We start from the raw sequence: 24,020 nt of genomic DNA on the forward strand, positions 1-24,020 counted from the left end.
ACAGTTTTATTTTTGTTTCATCAGACCAGAGGACATTTCTGAAAAAAGTACCATCTTTGTACTTTGCAGTTGCAAACCATAGTCTGGCTTTTTATGGTGGTTTTGGAACAGTGGCTTCTTCCTTGCTGAGCAGCCTTTCAGATTATGTCGATATAGGACTCGTTTTACTGTGGATATAGATACTTTTGTACCTGTTTCCTCCAGCACCTTCAAGGTCCTTTTATGTTTTTCTGGGATTGATTTGCACTTTCGCACCAAAGTACGTTCATCTCTAGGAGACAGAACGCGTCTCCTTTCTGAGTGGTATGACGGCTGCGTGGTCCCATGGTGTTTATACTTGCATACTATTGTTTGTACACATGAACGTGGGACCTTCAGGCGTTTGGAAATTGCTCCCAAGGATGAACCAGACTTGTGGAGGTCTACAATTTCTTTCCCTGAGGTCTTGGCTGATTTCTTCTGATTTTCCCATGATGTCAAGCAAAAAGGCACAGAGGTTGAAGGTAGGCCTTGAAATACATCAAAAGGTACACCTCCAATTCACTCAAATGATGTCAATTAGCCTATCAGAAGCTTCTAAAGCCTTGACATACTTTTCTGGAATTTTCCAAGCTGTTTAAAGGCACAGTCAAACTTCTGACCCACTGGAATTGTGATACAGTGAAATAATCTGTCTGTAAACAATTGTTGGAAAAATGACTTGTGTCATGCACAAAGTAGATGTCCTAACCGACTTGCCATAACAAGAAACTTGTGGAGTGATTGAAAAACAAATTTTAATGACTCCAACCTAAGTGAATGTAAACTTCCGACTTCAACTGTATGTGTGTGTGTGTGTGTGTGTGTGTGTGTGTGTGTGTGTGTGTGTATATATGTGTGTATATATATATATATATATATATATATATATATATATGCAGGTTAATAAACCAATAATTAAATGTTCAATGTGAAGTGTTTTGGAAATTAACGTCCACCTTTACTCAAGGTGATAGATAACATCTCCATTTTTACAGTGTTCTATGGCCTGATGCCATGTCATTGCTTTGTTGTCAGCACAACTTGATTTCACTGTCACAAGTCTTTATGTTGACATATTAGTATTGTTGTTGAATGAAGGGATAAAATATCCTTCTTCCTGGCTGAACAGGCTGAAAGCTGTCCAGGACTGAGCTTCCGACAGAAAGGATCAATGATGGAATTACAGACCCTCCAAGAGGCCCTGAAAGCGGAAATACAGGTTCATCAGGTAATGGGACTATGCGTTTCTCTGCTTTTCTGCCATTTAACCACCAGTTGTTTACTTCTTTAACCTGGAAATTATCATCAGAGGTGTTTTCGGGAGGAAAGTTGGTAACACACCAAACTGTGCAACAGAATATGGTTGGGTTTTTTGTTAATTCACTCCATCAGATTCTTGCCCTCAGACTGCTGCATGAATACTTCCTCCTTAGACTCATCCTATATGTCTGCTTATCCACCGTCCTTCTCTACTCTGCTTCCCCCAGCCTCTTCCTTCAGCGATTGTCCTTTTAAGTATGGTTTAGTGTCGGGTTTGGGTCAGAAAAATATACTTCAACCTGTTAATGTATACTCTACACTCTTAGAAAAAAAGGTGCTATCTGGAACCTAAAAGAGTTCTTTGGCTGTCCCCGTAGGAGACATGCACTCAATGCATGTCATTCAATGCAGAACCCTTTCCAAAGAGGGTTCTACATGGAATAAAAAAGGGTTCTACTATGGGGACAGCTGACTAACCCTTTTGTAACACTTTTTTTGTAAGAGTGTATACTCTGTAGTCTTATGAGTTGTATTTTCCTGCCATCCATAATGTTTCTGTTTTGAGGTTTGGTGCATGATACCCTCCATCTGGTTCAACCCAAATGCAGAAACCAGAAACATGAAGAAAACTTATCCCCACACATCTATCACTAGCCAGATGTGCTCCTTTCTAGAAACATGTGTTCATTGTTATGAGACTGATCACATTAGATAGACCCACATGTTCAGTGTAGTCCGTATAGTGCTCCTATTCGCAACCACTGGTGTGGCCCATCCAGTTGAGCATGAACCTCCTTGTTTGTCTGGAATGGATTGTACAGTGGGGAGCCATGAATGTGTTCCAAGGTTGCAGTATTGGAAGGTGCCTCTGGGGGCCACTGTGTCTACAGTTTGTATGGCTGTGACAACAAGAAGGCATTAGGTACTGCAACGTTTAAAGGGGGAGGGTGAGCGAAAGGAACGTTCTCTTAGGAAACATGTAAAAACCTATTGCAAAACCTTTTCTCAAACCCTTACGAAGCATGTGACATGTTAGGAACAAGTGGCACAGCCTCTCTCATTGTAATATATTATGTGTATCAATGAAATTGTTATGTGGTTGTTGATAACGTTCTATGATTTCTCTCTCACAGAAACTAGTGTCCCAGATGAAGCAGGATCCACAGGTAAGCCCCTCCTGTCTCCAAGGCAGTTGTACCAGATTGCTAGGCCCAAATACAGTATACGTTTTGGGGTTGACATTAGTGTAATTACTACAGAACAGTTCCGTCTGTTCAGAGGTTTTCAATCTTTTGAAAGAATGTAGTATCCCTATTACTCAGTCTACACAGTTGAAAAATAGGATTTAAAACAGCCTAAGAGGAAAACCGGATAAAAGGCAAGATATGATGTCCTTGTCACTGGGGCTCAGAGGTTTTAGATGTGCTCCAAATTCCACCTCTTTTACTTCACGCTGTCAATTTTGAGAACAGCCTTAAACTCCCCAGAGCTCTTCTATCTCTGTAGTATCCGCCCACCATACTTTATCATCCTGCATCCCTTTTACGGGGACTCTGCTGTAGCAGCAGCCCATCCCACATTTCAGTGGTGTCCCTACATCCCAGCTCTGAGTTCCCCCTCATGTGGCTGACAGCTGTGGCTGTGGTAGCCCAGTGACGGGAGGGGAGTGGATTACTCTTTCCACCTCATTTCTTCGTCCCGTGGAAAAACGGTGTGCACAGTCATTTTTAGCTTGGACTTCATGCTAGTTAAAGCTGCTGTCTCTGCTCTTTACACCTACACCCACGCACACAAACACAGCACCCCGAGCTTGGCACACTCCCCACATAGCACGCACATCCAACTCAGCTGTCACAAATGAGCAGTTCTTCACAGCTATGTATAAGGGAGCTATAACAAGCTTGTTGCTCTCTGTTTTTTTTTTCTTCTTTTTGTTATTGTTGCAGAATGCTGATTTGAAGAAGCAGCTCCATGAACGTCAAGCAACGATCACAGCACTGAGTGAGAAGCAGGTAGGCAACTGAAACAGGAGAGGAGACCTGTGGGTGGCTCTGGGATTTCATGTACCATCTCACTGAAACACACCAAGGTCTTCCCCACTCTTACATTACTGCACTGTGTATTAAAATGCTAGAGGTTTCTTCGCATGACAGAGCCTACTTTCACTTCCTGCCAGAGCTATCCTTTCTTTTTTCTCTGTCCTTGTCTCTTTCTTGAGTGGGCCTAGACAAGTCAATGTGGCAGATCTAAGAGTCCTGCATGCCACTGCACATGATGGATGATTTCTGTAGAGTTGAGGGTGTGAGCCTGGGATCACTTTGAGTTGGGTTTTGTCTCCTGCTTGAGGCTAAGGGCTTAGAGTAGGTTTCTGACTGATCCAGTTTCATGGTATGAAAAAGCAGCACTCTGACGCTGTTAACATTCACATCCATTGACAACCATGGGATAGGCAGAGATAAGAGTCATTTGAGACTTTAACAGTTTATCAGACCGATGTACAGCAGTGGTGTAAACTACTTAAGTAAATATACTTAAGTACTACTTAAGTAGTTTTTGGGAATATCTGTTAGTGATGCACCGATATGATATTTTTGGCCGATTCCGATATTTTCCTTGCCTAAAAAAACGATACCAATATTTAAGATTTTAGCAGCCTTTTTAAACATTCTAGTACAGGTAAATAGTTCAAACACACAAATGGACGCAGCAGTCTAAGGAACTGCATCTCAGTGCAAGATGTGTTACAGCCTGGATTCGAACCAGGGACTGTAGTATCACATCCAGCCGTGATTGGGAGTCCCATAGGGTGGCGCACAATTGGCCCAGCGTCGTCCGGGTTTGGCCGGGGTTAGGCCATCATTGTAAATAAGAATTTGTTCTTAATTGACTTGCCTAGTTAAATAAAGGTTACACACACACACACACCACACTGACCAAAAAGTTATATCGTTGGCATTTACGTTTGTCCCCATTACCAGCAAAACATAATCAAACCTATTTCTTTCGCTTACTTGCTGTGCTGTTTCGTTGTTCAGTCGTCACATTCGCAATCAGGATTTCTATGGAATGGCATTTGGGTCTTTGCGTGTCAAAAAGTATACTATTTAACACGATTTGACGTGTCCAATAACATGATTTGACGTGTCCAATAACATGATTTGACGTGTCCAATAACACGATTTGACCCATCAGGACCTGAATATGACTGCACGCCACATAATACTTTAACGCGTTCATTAACTTTTTACGTAGTTATTACACATTGATTACACTATCACTCGTATTTCATATTTCACAACGATTCATCGATACATATGCTATGATACTGGTAAAGTTGTCTCGCGCACCTACAGTGCTAGTCATAAAAAAAAGCTAGCTAGCTCATGGATGCAAATAATGTTCATCCCCAAAAACATAGGAAAACGACATAATCTGTTTCAGTAGCTTTATAGTTAGCTAGCTAACTATATAGCTAGGTGCCATCTACAATAACCCTAATTTATAAGACCGTTTTTAATTGATTAATGGTGGTCGGACCCATCTATGTGAAGCTAGCCACAATAAGGATTAGCCACAACAGTGGACTTTGCGGTTAGCCTTCAAAATCAAAGTATGGCATAATTCTACAATTTGTATTAATTTGCATCACTGTCAGTGACATACTTTTATTTTGAAGGCAAACCGCAAATTCCACTATTGTGCGTAATGCTCATTGTGGCTAGCGTCACAACATAACCCGGTCCAGTAGAACCTCGAGTTTCAAGCTACAATAGTCATTTACAACATTAACAATGTCTACACTTTATTTCGGATCAATTTGATGTTATTTTAATGGACAAAAATTAGCTTTTCTTTCAAAAACAATTGACCCCAAACGTTTGAACGGTAGTGTATATATTATTTTGTTGTTGCCAACTTTTAATTCATTACATTCATAAAGAAAATGATGTACTTTCTACTCCATACATTTTCCCTGACACCCAAAAGTACTCGTTACATTTTGACAGAAGATCTGTCCAATTCACACACTTATCAAGAGAACATTCCTGGTCATCCCTACTGCCTCTGATCTAGCGGACTCACTAAACACAAATGCTTAATTTGTAAATGTTGGAGTGTGCCCCTGGCTATCCGTAAATCTAGTAGTATTTTACTGGGGGACTTTTACTTGAGTCGTTTTCTATTAACTTTTTATGGCTGCAGGGGCAGTATTGAGTAGCTTGGATGAAAGGTGCCCATATCAAACGACCTGCTCCTCAGTCATAGTTGCTAATATTTGCATATTATCATTAGTATTGGATAGAAAACACTCTGAAGTTTCTAAAACTGTTTGAATGATGTCTGTGAGTATAACAGAACTCATATTGGCAGGCAAAATCATGAGTTGAAATCAAAACAGGAAGTCAGAAATCTGAGCTTGTATGTATTCACCACAGTCCGAAATGAAATCCCCTTGAGATATGAATGATGTTGCACTGCCTAGGGGTTCCACTAGATGTCAACCATCAATATAAATTATAATGAGGCTTCTATGTTGTTGTGGGAGTGAATGAGAGCAGAATATATCAGATGTCCATCAAGCAGCCATTTTGTGATCGTGCTTTTTCCTGGTCGTCACTTGCGTTCCATTGCTCACGATGACCAGAAGGAGTACTCCGGTTGGAACTTTATTGAAGCTATATGTTAAAAACATCCTAAAGATTGATTCTGTACTTAGTTTGAAATGTTTCTTCAACTGGTAATATCACTTTTTGAAGTTTTTGTCCGATATAACGCTGACCAGAATTAGCGTTTGGACATGTATACCAAACGCGCTAACAAAATAAGGTATTTGACATAAATAACAGACATTTTTGAACAGAACAAACATTTATTGTGGACCTGGGATTCCTGGAGTGCTTTCTGATGTAGATCATCAAAGGTAAGGGAATATTTATCCTGTAATTTCTTGTTTATGTTGACGCCATCTTTGCGGCTGTGGTGTTTTTAAATTGAGCGCCGTCTCAGATTATTGCATGCATTTCTTTTTCCGTAAAGTTTCTTGAAATCTGACACAGCGGTTGCATTAAGGAGAGGTATATCTATAATTCCATGTGTATAACTTGTATTATCATCTACATTTATGATGAGTATTTCTGTTGAATGATGTGGCTATGCAAAATCCCTTGATGTTTTTGGAACTAGTGAATCTAACGCGCCAATGTAAACTCATTTTAAAAAATATATAAATATGAACTTTATCAAACAAAACATGCATGTATTGTGTAACATGAAGTCCTATAAGTCATCTGATGAAGATAATTCAAGGTTAGTGATTAATCTTATCTTTATTTCGGATTTTTCTGAATGCTATATTTTGCTGGAAAATGGCTGTGCTTATTGTGGTTTGGTGGAGACCTAACATAACCGTTTGTAGTGCTTTCGCTGAAAAGCCTATTTGAAATCAGACACGTTGGTGGGATTAACAATGAGAATAGCTTTAAAATGATATAAGACACATGGATGTTTTAGGAATTGTAATTATGAGATTTCTGTGGTTTGAATTTGGCGCCCTCTATTTTCACTGGTAGTTGTCATATCGATCCCGGTATCGGGATTGCAGCCATAACAGGTTTTAAGGTACCTTTTACTTTTACTCAAGTATGACAATTGTGTACTTTTTCCACCACTAATATACAGTATATTTGTTATTGACTTACAAGTACAACTGGCATGCATGTAGGCTAGTGTTTTAGTGAATTTGCCCCTCAACCCTCATTAGCATATTCTTGTAAGAGGCTTTATTTTGGTGATTTGAACTGAACCTGGCTTTTGGAGATGATGTTTTTCCTCTTAATCACTTTGCTGCATATATACTTACCCAGTTATTGTGGATAAGTCTTGGGAATGACAAAGGTTTCTATTGAACTCTGTTTACAATGTCCCTGTTGTCTCGTTTTCTTTACAGACTAAAGGAAGGGGTGTGATTTCTGTAGACGTGTCCCATTTCTTTCCGCCTGTCACTTATCGATCGTCCTCTCTCCAGGCCCTTTGTCGGCTCAACCGACGAAGTTTTTAAAACGTCAAATTTAAATGCTGTTTGGGAAAGGGCCTGTATTCACTTTCAAAAAGAGAAATAATTGGCATGGTATTTGTGCAGAGGCCGGCACTTTTTTTGTACCTTAATTGAGGCTGTTTGTGTTGCTGTATTAGTTTTGAGAACCCTTAAGCTTTATGTTTGTTTAATGGTTTGTGCTATGCGAGCAGTTGGTCATATACTCACTGTGGAGGCATGGGTATCTGATCTGAAGAGTAGTTTAACACCTATTGAGAGTTGTTATTTGAGAATCAAGGAGAACATTCTACTGGAATTAGCATCAAACCTGCATCCCCATAGTCCCATCCAGACACTGCTTGTGGCGGTGCACTTTCTCAATCTATTCTTATTTCCCCCTCAAGATATGCTTATTAATAACAAGGTTGCTGTTGCAGTCTCTCCTGTATTCACTTTACATGGAGTCAATGTCTTCATTATTTAACTTACATGAAATGAATCCACGCCTTGCGGCTCCGCAAGGGAAACATGTTTGAAATATATTTGTCACTCGTGTGTGTGTGCACATTAGTGCTAAGCGATTAGTGCTTTTAGATTTTTGAGTTAATAAAAGGCCCATGATGGTAGTGACTGCCCATTACTGCTGATCACGTATTAACCATTGTTTATTCACCTTACTTTCATTTCATAAAACATTTGTGTTTTTTTTACATTTGTTTTATTTGATTGCTTTATTATTTAATTCCTAGTCATCTCTGTAGAACTGCCTGTACTGTGACAAAGTCACTATTTTTAGTAGTTCTTTAAAGTAAATAAGTCATAACTGAATACCAATTATCAACCACTTACAGTAGATCAGGGATGGGCAACTGATTAGGGATGGGCCAGTTCCCGACTACACAAGCGGGTCCCGATCCAGAATTCTAAATAATGTCACGGGTCGAATCAGATATGAATCTCTCGAGGTACGTGTAATTTAAAATGACTTTTCCAGAAGGACCCATATAGTTAAAAACTGTGACTGTTGCCGTAGAGAGAGCGAGAGAGAAATTGTATAATTTATGTTGCTGCTCTTTGCTTCTCACGTAGGTCAAAAAAGGCAATAGGCTAGTCATAGAGCCTCTGTGTGGGGCATAAGTTAGGAGCTATCTATTCAATGGAAGATGGAATTAAAATGATGGAATTGGAAGTTTAAGGAGAAGGATTGGCTACAATGACCAAGAGCCAAAAAGGTAGGCTGCTACTACTATGTTCTGAATGGAGTTGTTGTTGTTTAACTGTAGAACAAAAAAAGCACATGCAGCCTTAATTAGCCTACCTAGCTAGCTTAAATATCTTCTCCCGGTTTGAAGACAAGTACTATGTAATCATATTAGATGATGAATAACTTAGCTGGGGCAGCTATTAGTCTACTGTAGCGTGAGCTGGCTTGGTTGGTTGCAGTCTCATCTCTCCCTTCCTCCTCCCTGTGTATGAGCCTACACACACAGCACGGCCCCTGCTAGAGCGTCACTTCTCTCCACCTCCTCTCCCTCGCACTTTATCCGCTCTGGTTAATAAAGTGGCATAACATTTTACTTTTCTGCTGCTTCCCTCACTCAGATCGGACTGGGTCTGGATCCAACCAGGCCAATATGGAATGAGTCTAGTTGTCCTCAGGTCTGTCTGGAATGGGTCTCTATATTGTAAAAATGTACTTATTCATATTGGGTCCGGTTGGGAAAGCCCCAGGTCCATTTCAGAACGGGTCCAACTTTTTTTGGACCAGTGAAGACCTCTAGTTTCAACTTACTGTTGTTGCAAGTTAGAATAGTAGCATACACAAGGTGCAATTTCGAAATTTGGCTGTCCATTAGCAGTTTTTCTCTTATGTCAGTCACTGATAGTCACTCAATTAGCCCATGTCAGCGAAAAAATGTTGATTGGTAAGTCAAGTGGCCAACTATCTAAACTTAGTAATCATGGTCGAATTACCAGCCTGGGGACCCCCATTTGATTTTGTTAGTCAGCCTCACTCAAATGTCATACAAATAACTGCAAACATTTCTCTCCCCCCTATGGCAAAATGTGTAGTATTGCAACAAACTTGCTTTAAAACTACTACATTTTCTCTACGTCCCGTGGCAAAATGTGTAGACTTGTACAAAATTAACTCTAAAACGTAAACATTTTCTCGTCTGTCAAGCAGGAGACTACTAAAATATTGAGCTTGCAATGTGGTGGGGGGGGGGGGGGGGGGTATTCACATGTGGGTATGTAGTGGACGTCACGCTGCCTGCTTAGTGAGTACCACTTCCTCCCGATTCGGTGCAAACTCGGGACCTCTGCCTTGCTAGCACATGTGATCGTCCTCCCTCAAGCGTCTTAGCCGATCGCACCACCTCAAAAGCTAGCGAATGAGGCAACACAAGTGGGACACATAAGGCTGAGGAGTAAGTTTCACACGTGTTCATGTGCTACAGGTACGCAGACCAGCGAGCAACTGCGACCCCTCATAAGGAGTTCCGTTTTTAGTTGCCCATCCCTGACTTAGCTCATGTATTTTCAGGTAGAGATACCTCGTTAAGCTCTCTGGGATATGTGGGACGGTAGCGTCCCACTTGGCCAAAAGCCAGAGAAAATGCAGAGCGCCAAATTCTTTAGAAATTCCTATAAAAATCAAACTTTCATGAAATCACACATGTAAGATACCAAATTAAAGCTACAGGTGTTGTGATTCCAGCCAACATGTCAGATTTTCGGCGAAAGCAAACAGTGCTATTATCTGAGGATAGCACCTCCATAAACAAGAGAGAAAACATATTTCAACCCTGCAGGCGCGACATAGAAATACAAATTTAAATCATGCCTTACCTTTGACAAGCTTCTTCTGATGGCACTCCAATATGTCCCATAGACATCACAAATGGTCCTTTTGTTCGATTAATTGCATCCATATATATCCAAAATGTCCATTTTATTTGGTGCGTTTGATCCAGAAAAACACTGGTTCCAACTTGCGCAACGTGACTACAAAATATCTCAAAAGTTACCTGTAAACCTTGCCAAAACATTTCAAACTACTTTTGTAATAAAACTTTAGGTATTTTTTAAAGCAATTATCAATCAAATTGAAGACGGGATGATCTGTGTTCAATACAGGAAGAAAACAAACTGACGCTATCTTTCTGATCATGCGCCTCTATCAAACAGTACACATGAAGTGACCCTTGTTCAAGGTGGCCGTACTTCTTCATTACACAAAGGAATAGCCTCAACCAATTTCTAAAAACTGGTGACATCCAGTGGAAGCGACCAAGTCCCTTAGAAATCTGGATTCCCAATGAAAACCCATTGAAAAGAGTGACCTAAAAAAACAATCTGAATGGTTTGTCCTCGGGGTTTCGCCTGCTACATAAGTTATGTTATACTCACAGACATGATTCAAACAGTTTTAGAAACTTCAGAGTGTTTTCTATCCAAATCTACTAATAATATACATATCTTATCTTCTGGGGATGAGTAGCAGGCAGTTGAATTTGGGCATGCTTTTCATCCAAAATTCCAAATGCTGCCCCCTATCCTAGAGAAGTTAAACAACTGCTCTCTAGCCGTCTCGATTGCACATTCTTCTCTTCTCTCTTTCCGTGTCTTCCCCACACTAACGTAGCAAGCGTAAAAGAAGTAGGCGCTCAATGTATTATGGTCACTGTAGTTAATTGCCACCTTTTCTGCGCTAAACTATGTAGAATATTGACCTTTTGGAAAATACAACTCCCTACTACATCGCACAGTTCAGGCATGGCACTCTCTGTACTGTCTCTTGCCCGGTGCTGAAAGACAGGACACCTGCTGACGGAGTGTGAATAATACCAGGTTCATTTAACAAGGGTGGCAGGCTGCTCAGGCCAAGTATTTCAGCAGCTCAGCTATGAATTTTTAAAAGTGTTTTCTGTAAATTCACACGAGCAGCCGATTTTATATTCTATGACGTGTGGGGCCTCCACTAAGTCGATGTCGGATGAGCGTAGCTTATCACAGGAACGATTAGATTATCATTCCATAGAGCATTTACATTTTTCTATCATACTGAACTACTCGTTGTCTGTATGAATAGAGGTCCTTTGAGAGGATTACTTCATTTCAGCACTATGTGTGATAGACAAATAGTCAATCTGAGGATTTTCCGCTGAAATTAGTCACACCAGTGTGCTTTTGGCCACACGACCTCCACCACTGCATTGTAACCAGAAAGAATGAAATATTTAAGCACTGACTGAAGGTCAGGTTGGTTGTGTGTGTGTGTGTGTGTGGAGAAACCTGCAGGCCATTTCATGGACCTGAGCTGTTTTCATCTAGTTTTTCACACTGTTCGAGAGGATTCTAGCTGACTTATTTGCTGGACTGGCTTGATTGGGAGTTAGATACTGCAATGCTCTTGAGGAATATAGTTTTGACATAAGTTGTGTAACACAGAATTTGAGGTTCAGCTTATAAACGTATAAATCGTTATTTAAATTGTTTTGTTAACAAGCTTTTGAAAAAGGTCATTATAAGCAATTCATTCTTGTTAGGACCTTCGCTTAGCCCCCATAATGCACGGATGACTTGTTTTATGAGTGGAGAAACTTTTCCAGAAACCGTTTAGTTAAAATGTCCTGGACGATTAGCGTTCCACACATCAGCAGTTTTCATTATGTGGACTGAAAAGATGTAAACTCTCTCTCACATTTAATGAAAAGGCTCAACTCCGGGGATGGTACCCCCATCGGGGCTATGGAAGCAGCCATGCTGTGCTTCTATAAGTCATGCTGCAATGATCCAGCCGTCGATTTCAGACTGGGTTCGTCTTTAGCACAGTTGAAAACCCTTAAAAATGTGTTTTTTTTAAATTGATTCCTGTATTTATTTTTTTCCCCCCAACTCTTCCCTGTCCCCCATTTACAGTATTTTTTTCCACACTTGTCTCTCAGCACTGTATCTATGTGTCAGTGTGAAGTGTTATAATCAGAGTTGACAGCACAGTTCTTTCAACATTTTGATAAGAAGTAACAAAGTAGTAAAAAAAAACAGACATAAAGCTCACTTCTTGGAGTTAAAATAAACTGCCATGCGTTTTGCAGGGGTCGATACTAGGACCTGTTTTTCTACGATTTTATATAAACGCTATTGGGCAATCTGTTAAAATGTTTACATTTCATGGATATGCTGGTGATACGATTATGTATGCAATTTCCCCGACTGCTGCCCTGGCTGTGACAACGCTACAGTCTGATTTTGCAGCTGTGCAGGAAGCTCTCCAAATAATCTCCAGAAGATGTTTTGATTGGATGCTTTGAAGTCCCTAGGACAATTCAGACAGCAGATTTATTTATAATGAAGAATGTGTTCGTTTTAAATGAATGTGTTTTTGTAATGTGTATATTGTCTATATTTATGTTTATCTATACTTGCCTGTTTTATGTGCTTGTTTTTGTATGGTGCAGGGCTCATTTGCGAAAGAGACTCTAGTCTCAATATGACTTCCCCGTTGAAATAAATGGTAAATAATCTGAATATTTCTCTGAAAATCCTTTTTACTCTGGATAAGGAAAGTCGCTTTCCGTTGTTATTTGTAGAGACTCAGTAGCTTGTCTTTCTGAGCGTTATGGTAGCTCTGTTGTCGAGTTTACATTTTATTGGCTTTTGAGAGGTATACCGCTGAGGATGGCCGTGAGAATAAAAGGGGTTCAACCACTGGTCAGATCTGGCCTGATAAACTTGGGACACACGGGGGCAGAAAGTGCTGAACCTACCTTCTCTGATAATGTACTCCAGGGAGACTGTGTCAGTGAGCTGGTGTCTTATGTCTATTTGTGGGTTGGCCCAGGATTTATCCATATTTTCAAGCAGGTTTCAAGCAGTAGAAGAAGATTCCAGCATTCTGTATTTATGATACTATGTGGCGGTCCCTTCCTCTTAAGAGGTGTGCTATTCAATTTGGTCTGCAGAATTCCGAAGAAAAGGCTGCTGGCCCTCCTTTAAATGAGGGATCTCTATTGTCTCGGAATACCTGTCTGTCTGTGTGGCTCCCACCCCGGGATAATAAAACACCTTGAGCTCCTCCACTGTAGAAATAATGACCCATGGCACTGACACTAGGCACAATTGAATCAATTTATCTGCAGTCTGTCCTTTCTTTGACTGCCTCAATGGTCTGAATAGTACGAGACATTTTATGAGGAGAGGAACCCTGTGGGTCCAGAGAAATGGCACTGCGCTGGATGGTTGGGCTCGTCTCAACTGGCCTGCCCAGTACTGAATAGAGGGGAATCCGACAGACTGGCTGTGACGTGACATTATGGCTCACTGTAAAAGTCTTGCAGCTAAACTCAGCAAAACAAGAAACCTCCCTTTTTCAGGACCCTGTCTTTCCAAGATAATTTGTAAAAATCCAAATAACTTCACAACTCTTCATTGTAAAGGGTTTAAACACTTTCCTATTGTTTGTTCAACGAACCATAAACAATTAATGAGCATACACCTGTGCAACGGTTGTTAAGACACTAATAGCTTACACACGGTAGGCAATTAAGGTCACATTTTTGAAAAGTTAGGACACTAAAGAGGCCTTTCTACTGACTCTGAAAAACACCAAAAGAAAGTTGCCCAGGGTCCCTGCTCATCTTGCTGAACATGCCTTGGGCATGCTGTAGGCAGGCATGAGGACTGCCGATGTAACCAGGGCAATAAATTGCAATGCCCGTACTGTGAGATGCGTAAGACCAGCGCTACAGGAAGACAGGACGGAAAGCTGATCGTCCTCGCAGTGACAGACCACGTGTAACAACACCGTACACAGGAACGGTACATCCGAACATCACATCTGCGGGACAGGTACAGAATGGCAACAACAACTGTCCAAGTCATACTAGGAACGCACAATCCCTCCATCAGTGCTCGGACTGTCCGCAATAGGCTGAGAGAGGCTGGACTGAGGGCTTGTAGGCCTGTTGTAAGGCAGGTTTTCACCAGACATCACCGGCAACAACGTCGCCTATGGGCACAAACCAACTGTCGCTGGACCAGACAGGACTGGCAAAAGTGCTCTTCGCTGACGAGTAGCGGTTTTGTCTCACCAGGGGTGATTGTCTGATTTCGGACTGAGGACTGAGCTTCGGACTGAGCTTGTTGTCATTGCAGGCAATCTCAACGCTGTGCGTTACAGGGAAGACATCCTCCTCCCTCATGTGGTACCCTTCCTGCAGGCTCATCCTGACATGACCCTCCAGCATGATAATGCCCTACTGCTCGTTCTGTGCGTGATTTCCTGCAAGACAGGAATGTCAGTGTTCTACCATGGCCAGTGAAGAGCCCGGATCTCAATCCCATTGAGCACGCCTGGGACCTGTTGGATCAGAGGGTGAGGGCTAGGGTCATTCCCTCCAGACATGTCTGGGAACTTGCAGGTGCCTTGGTGGAAGAGTGTGGTAAACATCTCACAGCAAGAACTGGCAAATCTGGTGCAGTCCATGAGGAGGAGATGCACTGCAGTACTTAATGCAGCTGGTGGCCACACCAGATACTGACTGTTACTTTTGACTTTGATTTTGACCCCTCCTTTGTTCAGGGACACATTGTTCCATTTCTGTCAGTCACGTGTCTGTGGAACTTGTTCAGTTTGCCTCAGTTGTTGAATCTTGTTATGTTCATACAATTATTTACACATGTTAAGTTTGCTGAAATAAAACGCAGTTGACAGTGAGAGGACATTTTCTTCTTTTTGTTGCTGAGTTTAGTTGCACTTTGCATCTTTTGTCAATGCTTTTATTCTATAATCTCACACGTTATGAAGATGCAAATGGATTAACACAGACTGTCAAGCAGTGGAGTAAAGTTTTAGCATTCTGTATTCTTGATACTATTATCACCCTTATATTGCTCTAGGGACACAGGTTTGCTAGTGGGGCATTTTTGGGCAGGGCTGTTTTTATGGCTACTTCAGGAATGGTTCAGGGCTGGTTTCAAGACTGGTGCAAGTTTGGTTTGGGCTTGGTTAATCTGGCACTCCGTCTGAGCTGTATTTGCAGGCTCTAACGAGAGTCCCTGCTGCGAGGCCCAGTTATTATCACCCACCGTTGCTCTTCCATGCGTGGAACAATTGAGTGAGTCTGGATGTGCGTCTCTGCTGTGTGCCCAGGAAAGAGACGAGGGAGGTAGGGAGGAGAGAGATGGGTGGGCATAAAAAGAGCTGAAAACTAAAAAGTGCTTTAGTGTTGTTGAGGGATGATTCACAGTATTGCCCTGAAATGATATTTCCTGCATACAATATATGGTTGTCCTCGGCTGCACTCTTCTATATGCAGACAAGTATTGTTTCACACAATTTCCAATTGAATATACATCAAATTAAGTTTTCTGACTCTTAATGTACTTTTTAATTATTACCACACTCTTGAGGCTGTACCACACATTAAGTTGTGCTTTCCCCTCCTCACACTTTGAAAACACACACAGTAGAGGCATACATATTACATTCAGCCCACCAGGTAGACTCCTATTTCTTCTGTGTTAGGTACCTGTGTTGGAGTCAGTCTGCACAGGGTTCAGTGATCACTGTTCCTTAGCAACAGGTGAGCCATATGGTCGTTTCTGGCACAGTCAGTCTTTTCGTGAGCAGCTGGCTAGAACTTTGAGTTTTTTTTGTACTGCTGGTGCTTGTGGGGTGATTAGGGTTGCACTTGTGTCTGGTACAGGTGTACTGTATGTCAGTGATCTCCCGGTCACCTCCCAGAGTGCGCCAGTAGACATCTAGCTCCGTCTCAAGAGAGGAGAGTAAAGAGCCAGTCCCCTCACTGACTTTTCACCCTTACAGTTCAAAGGTTAGTGGAGTAGATGCACCTCCATTCTACCCTACAGCCCCTTTTAAGAACACCCTCAACACTTTAAAAGCTAACGGGGGAAGAATGCATCTCTATCTCTATCAAATCTCTATCATTGTCTTTTCTCTTTAAACTGAAAAGAATCAGAAAATCCCTATTCCTGAGAAGTGCTGTGGCGTTGCTAAGTCACTGTTTTGAAAGGAGAGCGAGCGAGGGAGGGAGGGAGTGTGTGTGTGTGCCAGAAAGATGTGCTTTAATCCAGCAGCACGGTGCCTCTCTGTGTTAGAATGTCAGCTCCACTCTTCCACACAGATGCCCTCTGGCTCCCTGCACTGTGGTCTGGAGAGGAGACTGTGGCAGGCCAGAGGAGAGCAGGAGAAAGGGAGCAGCCTGGCTGGCTGTCACTGGGAGAGTGGGGCCCAACTACCATGCTGTCTGAGAGCCGTGTGGGGAGGAGTTTCACTAAGACATGCCCCCGCGCTGTTCCACTGCAGGTCTGTCCTGTCCGACCCCCGGAAACCTTAAACTACAATCCGGGATAATCTCCTTGATGCCTGACTAATATGCCTGACTAATACAGTGAAAATTAGCCTCATAGACTCCCTCCTGGGGTGTGCTTTCCTCGGCGTGTTCTTAAAACGAATGACCCCCACCTGCTAGTTCACTGATACTTAAATCTCCATCACCAATCTCTCGGTAGATTAACATTTGCTCAGGCTGAATAAGCCACCAGGCCAAGGTCTTTGACTCAATTGAAAGTTCCTCCAAAAACACATCCGAGTGCCATGTGCTTTATAGGACGCTTTGACGGTGACCACAGACAACGAGCTTGTTAACTATCTGGGTAGATGGGGATTCTGTTTTCTCTCGTTTTCTATTCTGTACTGAGAAGGATTTAGAATATGCGTCATGAGAAATGCTGTAGGTAAAATAAAATTTAAAAAATCATTTATTTGGTAAATATTAGAAGAAAATTGAGAAATCACCCAATTTTGTTAATACCAATTTTGTTAATACTACTGCTTTATCTATATCAAAGCAGGTAAAGCTCTGCTCCTGGTGGACTTAGTAAATTGATTTAGAAATTAAGTTTGAAGATTAAACACACATTCATGGAAATGCTAATCCTTTTCCTGCTCGGGGTGCAGTTTACATTGTTCAGCACTTTGTACTTTGAAAGTAGATTTGTATTCAGTGCCCTGCACTTCCTCCCACCCCGCTAGAGCGTATCTGCAGGGAGCAGGGCTGTCTGGATAGAGAAGAGGTTTTATACCTGCTTAACCCACTTTCACAGCGCTCTGTGGCTGACTGTGAGACTGACTGAGTAAAAGAGAGCAGCGCATACCCCATAATGCATGTAGTTGCTGAGTAAATACTTCATTCTGACGGTGTGTGTGTGTGTGTGTGTGTGTGTTAGAAGACTGTACAGCTTTTACTGTTTCCTCCCTGGGTTTTAGCTCTAGGTGTGGTGGGCTTGATGGGAGGGGGGTAGAGCTAAGTCTGCTGGGTTATGCTTAGCTTTAAGGCCGACAACACGTGAAAGTGCCTCCCGAGGTCAACCTCTACTGTGGCCAGCCATGGTTGCATTAATAGTAGTGACACGTATCTACCATGCACGTTCATCGGATGTAATTGATCAATTTCTTTCTTTTTTTTTTTTTCATTTACTTATATGCTTGTGTATGCTTTTAGAGGCCTTATGATAATTACCTAAGCACCCTCTTGTTCAACCTCTCTTTTGTCTCCACTCCTATCTCTAAAATACGGGAAAAAAAGAAGCTGCAATGTGTTTAACACTCCCCCAGCTAATTGATATTAACGACTACCATTAAAGTACAACAGCATAGTAAATATCCCAGGATCCCTTACAATGCTTGACAATGACGCCATCCCGAGGTAGCTCTGACTTTAAACTCAGGCTCCTGTGAGAGGAAGATGAAACTGACGGGATGACCAGCTCTTTTTTCCTTGTATTTGACCCTTTGTAAGAAATGTCTACCGTTTACTATTGCCAAGCAATAATGTAACTAATAATGTCAAGTAACAGAGTAGACAGAGATGGACGCGGTATGAAATTGCCACAATCTAGTGCAACTGAGGCGGCCTGGCTGCGTTTTCATTTATTATATATTTTTTTAAATCACACTCGTACTTACTGTAATATGCATTGGTCACTCTGCCTCCGTGAAGAGCGTTGTCTTGGCAGCAGAGTGTTTGACAGTTAAGGGAATTGACTATCACTTTCACTGTAACGGGTGATAATGAAAGGCACAGGGAAAGGGCAAACGGTGGAAAGAGGTTGTGTGGAGGAGCGACATGATGTCAGGCTAGGACAGGATCCCTGTTACTCTTTCATGTTCTCAGTATTTTGCCCCACAATCTCTGTCAGTTTGTTGAAAATGTGCTTTTGTTTTAGTGAAGGAGATATGACCTTGCCTTCATTAGACCGCTGTGGCGTGAAAATAATCTCATGACAATACAGCTCTACCTGACACTTGGTACTTTTGAATTGGCTGCGTGTGGGTAACTGCGTATATATATATGTGTGTGTGTGTGTGTGTGTGTATTTATGTGTGGCGATAGGATCTTTTGAGCGGTGAATAATTGTAGCTGACGCATTGCATCCTCCGGTGTTTATTACTCCCTCACGAATCTTTGCTGCGAAACAAAAGGACATGGACGACTCACTCCCTCTAACTCATGGTTTCCCAACCCTCCCCCCGCCAGAGGTTTTACATTTTTGTTTTAACCCTGAACTGGCACACCTGATTCAATTAGTCAAAGGCTTGATGATTAGTTGACTAATTGAATCAGGTGTGCCAGTAGGGTTAAAACCAAAAAATGTGAAACTTATGGGGGGGGACCTTGTCCAACTGAGGACGGCAACAGGAGTCTACTGCAGCGGTAGGCAGTGCTGCGGGGACCTGGAGTTCCTCAGGCACTTCATGGTTTCGATTGAACCGACCTGGAAGACCAGGCATGTTGAATTTAGGCCGTCACTAAACTGATCAATTAGCGGATCAATGGTGCCTAGTTGGAACAACCATCCTGCAGTACCTGCAACACTCCAGGAACAGGGTTGCCTACCCCTTGCTACTGTGTGTACAGCCCAATGTAATCTGTAGTGTGTGTGTGTGTGCGTGCAAGCATGCCAGTATGTGTTACAATTACACACACTGGCTGCAGTAGGGAGGCTTTGTATGTGTCATGGATCTGCCCAGATGGAGCGAGAGGAGAGTGTTAATGTGTGCCTGTGGTGGGTTTAGTTCTAGCGTCGAGAGATAGCGAGAAAGAAGGGAGGGAGAGCGAGAGAGGGAGGACTGTGAGGCAAGAGGTAGTGTGAGAGGAATTTCAATCAAGGGCTCAACATGCTGTTTAAATACCATCAGCACAAAAGGGGAGGGGAGACTGTCGGGGGGGATAAATCCTCACACCTGAGAGGCTGAGAGGAGGCAGGCAGCCCCAACCCTACCAGACCTCCCTCCACATGGCTGGGAAGTGCCAGATGTGCCGCTCACATTTCATCCTGTTTCAGAGGAAGATAAAAAATGAAAATATAAAAATGAGAGGGTGAGGAAAGCCAGAGTCAGCAGGTCTTAAGCCAATGATGATAGCTGAGTACCAATACACAGGATCTGGCTTTTATGGGAAGAGATACATCTTGTTGATGGTTAGTACTGGATGCCATCATTTATAAGTCTGTTTATCTTGAAGTTTCTAGTTTTTGTTGTCACAGGCATTTCACTGTACTTGTGCATTTCTTGCTTTCTCTTTCCCATGCAGTAATCTATATCAGTAGTACTATTAAAAAAAGTTGAAAAAAACAAACAAAGAAAATAGAAATAAGGAGAACATAAGTAAGCTATATACCGGGTCAGTTCCAGGGTCAGTACCAATGTAATATTTATAACTCCCAAGTTAAATAAAATGTTTGGACTATTAGTTTTTTTTTCTTTGTACCGGGCAAATTAAATCAAGTGCATGTTAGTCATTTAAAAGTACACTGAACAAAAATATAAACGCAACATGTAAAGTGTTGGTCCCATGTTTCCTGAGCTGACATAAAATATCCCAGAAATTTGCTATACACACAAAGCTTATTTCTCGCAATTGTTTTGCACAAATCTGTTTACGTCCCTAGTGAGCATTTCTCCTTTGCCAGTATACTCCATTCACCTGAAAGGTGTGGCATATCAAGAAGCTGATTAAACAGCATGATCATTACACAAGTGCACCTTGTGCTGGGGACAATAAAAGGCCACTCTAAAATGTCCAGTTTTGTCACACAACACAATGCCGCAGATGTCTCAAGTTTTGAGGGAGCGTGCAATTGGCATACTGACTGCAGGAATGTCCAGCAGAGCTGTTACCTGAGAATTTAATGTTAATTTCCAACGTTGTTTTAGAGAATATGGCAGTATGTCCAACCGGTCTCCTAACCGCAGACCACCTGTCCAGCCCAAGACCTCCACATTCGGCTTCTTCACTTGCGGAATCGTCTAAGACCAGCCACCTGGACAGCTGATGAAACTGAGGAGTATTTTTGTCTGTAATAAAGCCCTTTTTGTGGGGGAAAAACTAATTCTAATGGGCTGGGCCTGGCTCGTTTTATATTTTTGTTCGGTATATATGCCATATGTACAGTATTTGACCCAGGTCTGCTGTACACGGTTTCCATGGCACAGCATGACATGAGGAGGAGGAGTAGGCCTGAACAGAGTGTACCCCTTCATTCCATCTGTTATATCCCTCCCTTGAGATGAGATGGGGAAATAAAGGAGCTTGTGCTTTTATAAAGTCAACCTCATCTGTGAGTCACTGCTTCCCTGCTTCCCCTTCCATTTGAAATGACAGCATTCTGTCCTCGTTGACAGGGGGATGGCCATCGGAGGCTGAGTGATGAAGTGCAATTTACCCTCGCCCGTCACTCACACGGTAGAGATCCCAGTGAGTGATCGACGTGCAGTCGGGGACTCATGACAAAGAGGTCTCCTAGTAACGGCAATGCCGATGACGGAAGGGCTTTTTTTTTTTTAACATGCGCTATGGGTTTTGACACACCCTGAGGAAAGCTCACAGAGGAAACAGCTGATGCTTTGAAGCCAGAGACTAAAGACCATTTAGCAGAGCATTGGTTCAGATTTTTTCCCCGGCAGGCAGCCTTTGGACTTTCCACCATGTATAATTTGTGAACGACAGACCCTCCCAGAGAAAGTGGGAGGGGGGCCAGTTATAGGGCGCCCTGCTGTGCGTGCTGAGTGAGCACTGGGCCTTTGATTAGCCAACCACTGCTTTGCGCCGTATGTTCAGCAGCCAAGTCAGCACTTCAGCAGACACACGGGGCTTTCTGCAAGGCCTCCGAAACACGCCAACACGCATCTGGAGATGACTCACTTGTGGTTCAAATCTATAACTGGAAAGGAATTGTTGCTATGGTCTCTCAACAAATGATTTTAAGAAAGTACATTAGGCTGTGTGTAAAATGTAGTTACTGTCCATTCCTGTTTTGGCTTTTGAGAGATTTGTGTCTTTTTGACCTCGTATTTATTCATCATTTATCATGTAAGCCTTGACCACATTGTCTGTGCATGCAACTGATAAACAGTGTCCCCCATCAAATAAGTAAACGCTTTGATTTCAGTCATTCGAGGCTCTGTGACCATATTGGGCCCTCGGGGGGGTCATGTCTGCCTGTGCAGGTTTCTTACTGTATCTTACTGGGCTGTGTTCCCTCAACAAAAAGCATTCCATCACTAAGGAGACCCCAAAAGGAAATGTAACTGTCTGAACTACCGTATGCCCCCAAGGACTTCTGCAGAATGAAACTCATCCTGCTGTAAAAATGGTCTCTGAAAAGCTGCTAGCTTGGTCTAGCTATTACTGAGCATCAGATAATACTGAACAGTTATGCTAAAAGATGAGGTACATTTTAAAAGTACCTAAGGACAGTAGTTCACATACTGTAGCTGTATGCGGAGTAAGAGAGGTGGAACATTTGAGGATGATTCAAGATGTCTTGCATTCGCCCAAGATGTCCCAAGACCTTAGTGGCTGATAGCTGTTGTCTGAGAAGAACAACTGTCAGAATCATGAGGGTGGTCTTTGATGAAACCTGTCTCACTGTGGCAGCTGTCCTGCTTTGCGTGCTTGTGTTTGCGTGCTTTGTGGTAGTGTGCGCGTGCGTGGCACAGAGTTATTTGTCCATTGACTCAATGTAACTGATGGCAATAACAGCAAAAAAAGCTTGAACGTGCCCAATTCTTCTTTGCGGAGCACTAAAGGGCAGCTCGTGCATATGCATCAATGACATTGCCAAATAAAATTTGAAGCGTTACACTGATAAAAAAAAAAGAAGAAGCGATTAATCATTTTACACGATCATCTAATTAGAATTTCCGTAATAAGCGGACGGTAAAAAGGCTGGTTTAAAACGAAATCATTGGTTAAACAAAAAGTATAATAGAAATCACTGCATCGGTCCTCAAGGCTTAACAGGAGTGCGTGCACTGAGCAGATTATGACATTCCAATGTTGAGCCTTTAGTCCTTATTAGTAGTGTTGCACGGTATACCTAAACGTCTGTACTTTTTTTCGATACTATAACATTTTTAAAAAACGGTCCGCTACTAGAATTTGTGTTCTTTTCAGTCCTTCTGTCAAATGTGTCTCACGAATCAAGCCTGTCTATCAGCGTAGCCGACCCCACTTACTCACTGCTAACCTGCACTTGGAGTCTGGGCTGCGTCATGTTCGCTCCCAACTCATGCTGCACAGAAGTTAACCCACTTGAATAATGCGACACGGCATGTAGAAATGTTGCAACTGTTAATTACTGTTTGCAAAACGGGCTAGTACATTACAGGCTAGAACACTTTACAATGGAAGAAGACGCTGGTGGCTTCCAGCTTTGTTAGCAAAATGTCCTTGCTAGCTGAGAGCTAAAGCTAACATACGTCAATTCACTATCCTAGTACCTTGTTTGTGATAATATGCAACCATAAGGCAAAATATGCAGCTTTTCCAAGCTGATTGCCACCAAAAACGTTATTCGTTGAATTGATTTCAATTCAATGAATGTCTGTGTAACAGACATATTCAACAAAATGTACAATGTGGACCCAGAGGATATCACTTGAAAGTATTCATTAAGACGCTTATTTTCAAAGTGGTCCTCGAGTGTTCCGTTCACTTATTTGGTCTCACCCACGTCTCTCCCAAAGATGATCTATAGAGAGCAAAATTAATGGCGTCTTTTTGTAGGCACTAACCCCGCCATGGTTCATTGGACAAAGCCTATGGAGAAAATGAATGCTGTTTTTTTGGAGGGATTTTGAATAAACGCAGGAAATCAGGTCTGTGGTGAAAGCAGGCTTAGGAGATCTTGTACGTTTTGTTATATGAGATCATCTTCATCAGCTAACGTCACCAGCTGTGAATTCTTCAAAATTCATGTAATAAACCATATAAAGGCTTTACAATTCATAAAAGTAATGCTAACTGACTGCTATTATCTCAAATGGAAGGAAAACTGATTTTGTCATCTGTAGCCCCATGAAGTCAGTCAAAACAAGCTCTAGATCTCAATGCACGCACACACTGCTATTGAATATGCATTCACCTGTATTGTGGATAGGCCTAGGCTACATCTCGATTTACGCAGTTTATCAACAGAGATTTGCCATCCAAATACATGATTACCATTATGTAGTTAGATTGGTAAAAATCAAATTGACTTTATAATTGATGAATTAATGCGTACATGGAAATCTCTGTAAAAAAATGTATGTCAAAAAAAATTGGGGGTTGGAAAGCTGCACTGAGGGGTGGAAAGTGCAGTGCCTGTAGCAGTTAAATAGGCCTGGTTT

The 24,020-nt window shown here is 42.1% G+C and overlaps 1 protein-coding gene across 13 annotated transcripts in view; it reads left to right on the forward strand.

Annotated features, from left to right (window-relative positions):
• Positions 1 to 24,020, forward strand: part of LOC110506321 (PHD finger protein 21A) — a 50,304-nt gene that overhangs the window by 11,450 nt on the left and 14,834 nt on the right. For all 13 annotated transcript variants that reach the window (XR_005039674.2, XR_016492177.1, XR_016492178.1 and 10 more), the window contains exons 3-5: positions 1,151 to 1,249; positions 2,415 to 2,447; positions 3,228 to 3,293. Coding sequence is in view for 10 of the 13 variants with exons in the window: in XM_036963432.2 (XP_036819327.2) it covers positions 1,151 to 1,249; positions 2,415 to 2,447; positions 3,228 to 3,293 (198 nt within the window). In the remaining 3 variants the exon portion in view is untranslated. The remainder of the gene's footprint in view (positions 1 to 1,150; positions 1,250 to 2,414; positions 2,448 to 3,227; positions 3,294 to 24,020) is intronic.

Source organism: Oncorhynchus mykiss, chromosome 26 (assembly GCF_057628025.1).
Source record: "Oncorhynchus mykiss isolate SJ-2025 chromosome 26, ASM5762802v1, whole genome shotgun sequence".
Taxonomy (NCBI): Eukaryota; Metazoa; Chordata; class Actinopteri; order Salmoniformes; family Salmonidae; genus Oncorhynchus; species Oncorhynchus mykiss.